The sequence below is a fragment of the Haliaeetus leucocephalus genome, unplaced genomic scaffold, assembly GCF_000737465.1.
Source record: "Haliaeetus leucocephalus isolate CR32 unplaced genomic scaffold, Haliaeetus_leucocephalus-4.0 Scaffold92, whole genome shotgun sequence".
Classification (NCBI taxonomy): Eukaryota; Metazoa; Chordata; class Aves; order Accipitriformes; family Accipitridae; genus Haliaeetus; species Haliaeetus leucocephalus.
Window position 1 is genome coordinate 2,815,237 of NW_010972528.1, and position 10,560 is coordinate 2,825,796.

Sequence of the window (10,560 nt, forward strand, 5' to 3'; positions counted from 1 at the left end):
CAGCAAAACTGATTTGAAAGAAGTATTGATTCCATGTTGTATTTTATATCTGAAGCAGCCAATGGCAAATGTTGTCAAAATGGAATCAGATGTTTGTAACTTAATACTTAAGAAAAATGATGAGTGCATGTTTTTGACTTTAAGTATTCTCTATGCTGCCTGGCTTAAGACATAAACTGATGTAAAAATAAATGACTGCCTGCATAATTTATGTAATGTCTTGCTCCCTGATCCTGTTTGTATTGATTTTTCTAAAAGGCTTTTGTGGCCACAGGAACCAATCTGTCTCTCCAGTTTTTTCCGGCCAGCTGGCAGGGGGAGCAGCGACAGACACCAACCCGGGAATATGTCGACTTTGAAAGAGAAGGAGGCAAGGTAAGAAGGAAATTGTTGTGACTGAAAGCAATTTTTATGTTGTGCTTATAAGCCAGTTAGCACGGACTGCATGTGTGATGCGAAATTACTAATATTTCACATCTCAGTGTGTGTAGGTAGTCACGTGAGTACAACTGAAAGCTGGTAGGATAAAATCTGGTATCGCTTTGTTTAAAAGCATGTTAATATTTCTGGAGGGAAACGTGGGCAGTACTGGTGGCTTTTTATTATTTTGAAGAACAGAACTTTACTTCTACTGCCATGCTGTGATAAAATTTTGGGGAACAATTTAAATTTGGTGTTGAGTCAGTGCTTCTAAAATGGTTCAGAAATTAGACTTTGGCCAATGAATTCTGGTAGATTAATGAAAATTTGCACTTTGAACAGGTAGCTTCATTGGGTCTTAGGTTACCAGTTGATATAGCAAGCATTCAGGGTGCTGCTTAGTGGAATGAAGCTTTTTTTTCTCAGTTTCACCGTAAGCTATAATATAGAAGAAGCATCCCTTTCAGAATTCTGAATGATTTCTGAATATTTTTTTTCTGAGGTCATTGTCCCATAGACTGATACCGAAAGCTAGAATTCCCTAATGACAGTGATGGTTACTGTGAAGCTGTATTAGATTTAGAGTCAGAAGTGTTGCTTAGTCTCTTCGGAATAAAGTTACTGAAATCACTTAAAACTGGTTTTGTTTTACAGGAGAAACATACCTTTAAAATGCAGATGCTGTCTCTTATCTATGCTACTGTAGATGATTTGGGACTGATCCAAAGATCACTGAATTCCATAGGAGACTTTCTGCAGACCTCAGTAGGTTTGAACCAGCATTCAAGCCCCCATAGCCTTTGTGTTTCAGGCTAATTTCTGTATAATTTTTTTACTTCAAAAATTTTTAATAGACTACAAAATTCTTGCTTTTGCCTAAGATTTTTTTTTTATACACTCTTGTTACAAGTAACAGCTAATGCTACCAAACCTACCAGGCTGGAGGAAATATCTGAAGCATATTCAGGTTTAATGGCATATTAGGTCTTTTAAATGCTGCTAGGTGGAAGACGAATATTTCCTATAGTGGGAAAACTTGATTGGAAGAAAAAAAAATTCCTGAGGGCAGATATGGTATTCGGAATTCAAGTTAATGAGTTTTTTTGGAAAAAATCCTTTTCCATTTAGTCCTGTGAGGCTTGCAGAAGTTTGACAAATTGGGGGAGAAGGAGTGAAGTTGGCTATGCTGGGTACTGACTGCTTTGCTAAGGAAACTGAATTGAATCTGGCTCTTATTGAAAAATATTGATTCTGGCTCACAATTGAATGAGGAATTTTTCTTGTAATGTGTAAGAAGACTGAAGTCTTTCTTCTAGCCAGTTCAGAACTAATTTTATTTACTCCTATGATTTTTTTAACTTTGTTTTCTCTGAATGAATTCTTAAAGTACTGAACTACTTCATCCATTTTCTTACGTTGTCTTAATCATGTAAGAGCGTGGTAGATATGCTGTGTATTATAACAGAATATGAGCCTCATTAGTGAATGCCACTCCCTGTTTTATTTGTGTTTACAGTAAATTCTAGAGTGCTTCACTAAAACATGTAGAAGAATTCATCTGAATGAGGCCAGAGGTGGACAAACTAATAAATGGGATTAGTGTTATGCTCTAGTATGAACAAATGACAAATTCACCATTGTAATAAAACTTTACTAGTGTAAATTACATGTGAGTGCAGGCTTGCTCTGCGTAGAATTAAACTTGTCTGAAAGTAAGCCACTCCTGTAACTTCAGAAGAGGAGTAAGCAGAATGGGAGAATGTTTCTCATGTTATCAACAGAAACAGTTAAGTGTTTCGTACGAATTGTCTGAGACTTTGTCCTCTATAGATTTTTGTCGTTTGCTTTTATTAAGAATTTCTTTCATAGGCTTCAACAGTCTCTTAATACCATGTGATTTTTGTAGCTCTATGCAACACTGTTTTATGAGCTTTGATTCTTGAGGCAGAGCATAATGTGTGTTTGTTCATCACTGGATTTAAGCCAGCAAGGCATGTTTTTAATTATATGAATAGAAAGAGGCTATGGGGGGAGCTGTCAGTTAATTATTATTTTAGGCATTAGTTTGAGATCTAGAATGTAGATAAACTTACCAACACTAGAATATTTTTATTCTGGAATTCTGCATCGGTGCTTGGCTAAGCAAATGGTGGCCCAAAATAGTTTCTCCAGAGCTGAAATATGTCACTATTGTGCCTAAGCAGTTTTGTACACAGATTGACAAAGCTACCAATGCAGCATCTGCTAGAATTGCTTCTTAAATGATTAACTTTTAGAAAGAGCAACAACCTTGTGAATCCATGCAAAAGTTGGGATTCTGTGAATGTCTACTTCATAGGCTTGAGGTTTTTTGTTCTGGTATTTCTTAACTGAGGGGTTTTTCATATGCTTAATTTGCCTTTTAATTTGATGCATCTGATGTTCACAATGGGTGGGTAGGCCTCTAGTGGATGCCCTGTCTTCATTCATTCAAGAATTGGATAGCTAAGTGTTTACTTCATGTTTCTACTCATTTTAAACTCAAGCTTAATGGGTTTTTTTTGAGATAGTTTTAACATTCTGTGCTGTCTTTCACCTGTAGCAAATTTAATTGTGTATTTGAGCAATTTTTCAGGTTTGTCATAGCAAAAGGAAAAAGTAGCATTAAAAACAGGTCCCTACATCGTAAAAATGATAGAACATTGTATTTTATTGTGATTGTGGGGATGTGGGGTGTGTCAAATTCAGTGTATGTCCTGTTTCTGGATATCCAAATCATACCAAGGCTACCTGATCCTTTGTATTGTCAGCTAATGTCCAGTTCTTTTTGTTTGTTTAAAAGAATAAATGAATAGATATTGTTAAGAAAGTCAGACACAGACAGTGTAGTAGTGTAGTATATTGCCTGAAATCTCATGTAACTGAACCCTGGAATGAAGTGGAAAGCTTTATTTTCACCTTGGTTCTCTGGTATCGTTAATTACTTTGACTAGTTTTATTTGTGCTTAATGAAGTTCTTTAATTTTTACTTCTGTTTTATACTGATACCATATGAACTTGAGGCTGAACTCTGTGTGTGGACTTCAGTGCTTCTTAAAAATCTAATTTTACTGAAAGTCCCCTTGTTTTGTTAAGAACTGTGTGATCAACTTTCTTTGCATGGTTCATTTTGTATACTACTTACTGTAAGACAAAATGTTCCTGGTTTTCATTTGTTATTCAAGATGTTTATATAGCTCTGCTCTTTCTTACCTGAAAGAACATTAGTTCTCGGGTATTGTTTCTTACTGTTTAAATACCAGTCGCTACACCAATGAAACGTGTGAAGTTCTTTTACTTCCCCTCCCTTTTATAATACTATTCTCCATCTCCCTTCTAATGCAGCTTAACTTCCTGTCTGCTGTTTGGTGGCAGTTGCTCATAAACCAGAGTCTTCAACACAGGCTTATTTCAGTATAATACACTACGAACTCTGGAACTCTGGAGGAAAGCACATCAGACATGATTTAAATTGATTCGGAGTGCCTGGTATGCCATGTGTGATGTAGCTAGGATTTCTACTCATTAGACCATTAGCATTGTTCTAGTCATAAGTAAAGATTACCGGACCTCATTTTTCTTCCTGAAGATGCTGAGTATCTACTCGTGCAGTTTTTTGTCGCAACTAGGAAATTTTATTTGGCTATAAGTTGATGTTAAGTGCTTGGATGAATCTAAAAAACTGAAAATCTCTGTTGTGCTGCAGACATTACAGTAGTTACAGAAACGTAATGAGAAAGAAAGGTGCTGTATTTGAATAAAAACTATGTTTAAATGGCAGCCAACAGTAGCAGTTTTCCACTTCTGTCCTCTTTTCTCACTAGACGTTTGATAGACAGGACTTGTCCCCAAATCAACTTTTTCTTTTCTGACTTTGGCAATAAAATTTCATAGAGTATTGGGATGGTGTATTGGCTGCTCCATTTTCTGAGCAAATGCAGTTTCCAGTCAAACGTAGGATCACAGCGTACCCAGTGGAATTTGCTTGGAACGCAAAGGCTTAATTTATGAGAAATATCTGAATATCAGTGCTAACCTGTACTGAATCTGAAGTTTTACTTTCTTTACTTGCTTTGGTCCCCACCACTTCCTGAAGAATTTAGATGAAACATTAAGTCATTCAAACAAAGTTGGAGTAGCAGCTTACTTCAGGTATGCTTACTTTTAAAAAATCGGTAAGGGTGTCTGGGAAACTGATTTACAGTTTCGGCTCTCATTGTACCCTCACTGTAGTGCTAAAGAGCCATACTCCTTACGTTCCTATATTTTCAGTCCAGCAGCATTTGGGGTTTTTGCATTGTCACCATCTAAAATGTTCTCACAGTTAGCAGTTACTTGTATGTGTTCCCTGCAATCCACTGAGTCTCTGGACAAAAAGGATTTGAGTTTAATTTTTTTCCAAATCAGTGGGAAAGGATGTCTGATGCTAGGGATTTAGGGAAAAAACCAAACAACAGTATGCTAGAGCCATAATATTAATTAAACACCACACTCGTGTGCCACCCTATAGGGCAGACTGTCTCAGCCATGAGATGCATGTGTTCTTAACAGTTATCAAGACTTCATTTATTTGTCTGTAGTATTTTAATGCTCCTTCAAATTATTGTGAAGGTCTCTGTTTAAAGTGCTTCAGGAGACAGTGCTACAAACCTGAAGAGTTGAGCATCACCTAACAAAAGTTCATGGAGCTATTTGTATGTGGTGGAGGCATACGGGCTTGTAAGATGTAACTTAGTTAAACCGAGCAAATGTCAACTTTTAAGGGGTATCTTGGCATTCTTTGTGGATCGTCTCTTAATATGTGAGGGCATCTGGTGAGGACATTTCGTTTCCCAGGAGCTGTCCTGCTCATAAATGCTTTCTCTTGCAGAAGAGTCTTGTTGCTTCCGGATCTGAAGTAGAGCTGAGGTTCATTGTGTAGCTCTGTACAGGCCTTGACTGATTTTTAGCTAGTCCCTTAATGCACTGGTGCATTAGTGTAATGATATTTTGGGGTCTGCTGTTCTCTCCCTTTGTGCTAGCAGAATGATACAGAATTTGTCTTCTGACTTAGTTTCAGCTTACTTCAGGAATGTGGAGCAGGGAAGATCTGACTGGTGCCTGTCCTCAGAGCTGGTGCTTTTCCTGAGCACTCTTAAACAACTGTTCATCCTCCTACTTGGGTCTACCTGATGACCCCACAACCCCAAAACATTGTGGTAACTGGGAGAGATTCTTCTATGAAGAGCAGCTGGTGGTTCATGAAGGCACATCAGCTGCTGAACTGTCTGTGTGCTCAGGCCCTTCGAGGTGCTTTTGCCTGCTTCAGCCAAGGGAAGTGGTGTTGCCCTGATGAAGCCCACATCGCTGTCGTTGCTTTTTTTATCTTTCTCAGGCTTTTTCTGTAAGCTCCAAACAAGAAAGTCAGTGTGCAGTTATTCTGACAGCAGATAAATGGGTTTGGTGGTGTATCCAGTTTGTACCCAGCCTGGCTAAACAGCTTAATTTTTTCTTGGAGTTGTGTGGTGGGAGTCCTGCAAAGGCTTGGTGAATGAGAAGAATCCACTTTACTGGGTCGTCCCCTTGATCAGTTTTCATCCAGGATCATCTGTATGGTTTGGGTAAAACACTAGTTTTCTATGGATGTTTGCGATTCTAGATTTTACTACTGTGTTTGTGCTTAAGAGTCTTTTATTTAGCTGAGACTGCTCAGTTTGTTTCCCCCCCCCAATAAGTAATTTCTTTTTTTATGCTCCTATGCCATTTTTGCTTTAGAGGAGAGTGAAACTTTTTCTTGTTTTGCATAGATACTTTGAGGTGTTATTCATTATGACCTGCTGTTGCACAGAGGAGAACTGTTTAATCGAAACCACATTTGAAGCCAGGTAGTCATAGTGTATGTTTGCTTATTCACTTTCCCTCACAATTGGGAGATGCCCCTATCTGCATCCAGTTCATACACTATTAACAGTTAGGAACTTGGATTTTGGGAAGAGGCATCTTCAGCGCTTGCAGCCTGTTAGGTACACGTTGTCCTGTGCTGGCAAGCAGCCACTGGCTGAGATTTGGCCAGTTGTTCCTGAAGAGTGATTTATCATAGGGTGCCCTCCGCCACTGGAGCATGAGTCACACCAGGCATCTCTCATGTGACACGTATCCACAGCCTTTTCCCTATAATCCTTTCACTCCAAATACTTTTGTTACTGCACACAGCCTTCTTCATGCATTAAGGTTCATGCAGTGATGGTGGCATTTTGAAGCAATACTTAATGAACAGTACTTACAGCATGGTTGTGCTGTTTGTGATGCCTACCTATCAACCCTTTCTGTAGGTCCTAAGTACTTAAGATCTGCCATCAGTAAACCTGCTTTTGATTATCTTTTATTACATGTTGTAGAAGCAGTTATTCAGTCATATTTTATATATTACCTTGAACTTTTTCCAGTGGTCTAAATGCACCCATTAGAGTTGTATAGACAAGACTTCAAACTTACTCATACCATCATCCTAAAGTTTCCCAGAAGAGGAACAGAACCAGAGTTAGTGAGCTAAATTTTGCATTTGGGAACCAGCTGTATGTAAGGGCAGATGAGCACTGTGTGGACGAAAGCAATACTTGAGATCTCTGCAGCATAGATACTGGAAGAAATCCAGACATTTGGATTGTTGAATCCTCTTGTTTGCCTGTCAGTCTCCACTTGCTAAGCAAAGTTTGTTAACATTATGCTTCTCTGCTCTTCTTATAAATGAATGAGAAAAGTAAGAGCATCACTGTTGAGGATGTCTGTTTCTTCATGAAAATCACTTAATACTTCATATTAAAAAAAAAAAAAGAAATTCAGTAAGGTGATGAAACATTTGCTACAAGAAACTGTCACTTTTCTGAAAGTTACTGAAATGTTTCCTCAAGCTTTATTGTCCAAAGCACGAGTAACTAAATGAGCTAATTAGCTTGCATAATTGCATATTTGATGTTTAACAAGTTGGCCTGGTGAAATGTGTACTGTGACAATACGGAGAGAAAACAAGGACTCTTACACAAGACTGCTATTCCAAGAAGATGAGTGCTAATGAAAGGATCATTTTGGGGGGAATAGCTGATGCTGCAGATGTTTTGTCTAAGCAGAAAGTCTGTATCTTTTCTGTTACAGCAATATCTAGACTTGTATATGAGATCCAAATTGTAGCTACTTGAGGAGTCTGTGCAGAACTTCTGCCTTCTTTTCTGTATGTAAGATAGTTTGCTTAGACAGTTGCAGGCAGCAGCTCTACGTTGTGGGACTTTTGGGTATGCAACTTGTTTTATCTGTTCATCTCAGTATAAATATAGAACAGAAAACCTATGGAAGGTGACAGAAGGGAGTTCTTAAACCTGACATAATTTTTACAGTAAGGGTCATTAAACTTTCAATTGTCTATCGAAATACAGTGACTGAGGACAAAGTGTTGTCTGTCATATTTCAAATACTTTTAGGTCTGAAATTTAGGGCAGAAAGCAGCTCAGGACATAAAAGCCCCTGTCAAGTGTTCCAGATGAAGTATCTCTTGACGGCAGTTGAGGAGTAGCCAGCATTGTTTGACGAAACAGGTTGGAGGTGACAAGAAGAAATTTTTAGCTTCTCTTCAGCCAATGTATTCCTTTAAAAAAAAAAAAGAGATTAAAAAAGGGGAAGAATGTACATTCTTCAGTAAAGGCAATGTTGGACTTTTTGGAAAACTAATACAAGCCTAAAGAATGCTTAAGAATAGGAAAACTAAGGCAGGAAGGCATCTAGACAAAGTAAAACATCTACAGTAGTGTATTTTTCTCATGCTACTAAAGAGCGTTTGGGGATTTCTTTATAAAGCTTTCATGCTTCTCTGATTTTTTTTTTTTTTTTTTTTTTTTTTTTTTAAATATATTGAGGGCAAGCATTTTCACTTGGGTAGAGGGGCAATGGGCATCTCATGTCCAGATGCCTCCACCTAAGGGAATCAGAGTACAGTACCCTGCAATGTGATTGCACAACCGGGTAGCCTGGTGGGTTTTCACTGCAGAAAACTATGAGGATTTTAGTTATAGCAAACCAGAAAGCTGATGTTTCTAATCACTTTGAAAGGTCTTACAACAGACTGTATGTGACACATACAAGATGGTACTTTCCTGACAAAGCATTCAGAGAAGTAGTATGAAATTTTTTTTAAGCTGTATTCTGATACCTAGAACTTGAAAATCAGACTTTCGAGGAAGTGTAGCTCATGTCAGCTATAAATGTTTTGAACTTCAAGAAGATGAATCAGTACGTGGTTTATAGGTAATAAAAATAAATAGTGCATAAGAGTTTAAGTCCATTCCCCTCTCCTGTGGGTCCATACAGCATTGGTTCTGTCCTTTCCTGGTCTTGTGCTGGGAGAATTCTTGTTGGATTTTGGCTAACCAAAGCTGTATTTATATTATTTGCTATCTTTATAACTGTGTTCATTTTCTTCAGGATTTTGCTGTTTGGAGAACTTGTTATTAAATATATATCTGAAAGTGTTAATTACTCTGTTGAAGAAAATTCCCAGCCATTGCTAATGATGTTTCTCTGCAGAAGCTGATAGTTTTCTACAGAATAATTATGAGACTATGAAATTTTGTTGGATTATGAAAGCTACATAGTTGTTATGGTATACAAAAGACAAAAAAATCATTAACTTGCATTATTTTAAGGCTTGATGCAGCACTATTTGCTGGTTGAATAAATGTTCATGCAGTTTTTCCAGACTTGAGTCCTGCCTAAGGGGGAAGGGTGAGGCTGTCAAAGTGTTCAAGAACATAATGAAAGCCGAAGGGCATAAGAGGCAACCTTTCTTGCCCCTCTCCTGCTTGAGTCGGTTCCTGGATGGTTTTTATTAGTTGCTTGCCCATGTTGTCAAAGTCAGGTTATCTTCTAGTTGAGTATACTTGCATTACACATTTCAAATTTTCAGTTCAAAAATACAGGTTTAATAGGCTATTTATTTGCACACAGGTAGTGTGGTGTCTAAATGCTGTGTTTTAGATAAACCTCTCTTTCTAACCCTCTATTGGAATTTCTAGTTATAACTGCTTTTTGCTATGCTATTTTCTGAAAGCTTGAAAAGAATTAATTTCCCAACCAATTTTGAAATTTCCATCTGGAAAATATCTTCTGTCAACGTGGCAGAAAACAGTGTGTGTCCCTGTTAGTTAACTGGTTTTGTGAGCATAAGCATTTGTCAGTAACATGCATGCGTACTTGCAGCAGCAAAACAGGAGCAGTCTCCTAGCAATATTTTGCTGCAAAAACATTATTCTTTTTAAACATTGCAAGAGAAATTGGGTCTTTTTTAGTGCATGGCATTTCAGGAGAGTAGATTTGAAATCCAGCCATCTTTCTCATGTAGAATTGAGCGGTAAAGATGTACTGATAAAAGACCCTGTAAAGTATCGCAGGGGAAAACCCTAGCATGTATTTGCCTTTCAGATTATCCTTATATTCTGCTCATTGCATTTTTGTTGATTCTCAGTTCCATCTATGTGGTTGGTTTTGTCTTTTTGAAGGCAAATGGAGTGAGTCTGAGCATGAGATGCATTTTATGTTAGGAAGCACTAGACCTTTTTGTAGTGACACTGTGAAAATAAGCCACCACCTGCTTTTTGCTTTGTATTGGGGATTTTTTGGTGGGTTTGGTCAAGTGTAGTGTATGTTTCCTGCTTAGTCCATCAATTACAGTATTTTTGGAATGATGAACTGTACCTGGAGACTTACTTGATATTTAATGATGAGTACAATTTCTGTGCGGTAACATTTTAGTAGTTTTTTTTTCTGTTAGCTTCTAAGCATAAGTACTGACCAGTGATCTTAATCGAGCAATAAAATGCCGTAGTCTCCACAGATTTTAATCACATTTGCTCTGACATCCTTAACACTTCATATCTGTTCTTAGTTATAGACTTGTTTTTTAGTTAACTAATATAGTAACCTGCATAATTTAATGAAACATTGATCTGCTTTGGAAAAGGAGTCACAATTACATAGTTGAGCTAACTATGCAGAATAAAACTAACGAGCAAAAAACCATAAAAATACCAGGTTTTCTAAAAATGACTTGTAAATTGTGTCTCTCCAGTAAAGTGAGGAAGATTCTTCTGCTGTTCT

At 37.6% G+C, this 10,560-nt stretch overlaps 1 protein-coding gene across 2 annotated transcripts in view; it reads left to right on the top strand.

Annotated features, from left to right (window-relative positions):
* The first annotated feature begins 236 nt into the window (after window positions 1–236).
* The window catches only part of CBFB (core-binding factor, beta subunit), a 38,783-nt gene continuing 28,459 nt past the window's right edge, over window positions 237–10,560 (top strand). Inside the window, exons 1-2 of one of the 2 annotated variants that reach the window (XM_010584474.1) lie at window positions 314–375; window positions 1,075–1,185. In XM_010584474.1, the coding sequence (XP_010582776.1) occupies window positions 1,093–1,185 (93 nt within the window). In that variant the 5' untranslated portion in view covers window positions 314–375; window positions 1,075–1,092. Of the gene's footprint in view, window positions 376–1,074; window positions 1,186–10,560 lie in introns of both variants that reach the window. The other variant, XR_775435.1, reaches the window with a different exon arrangement.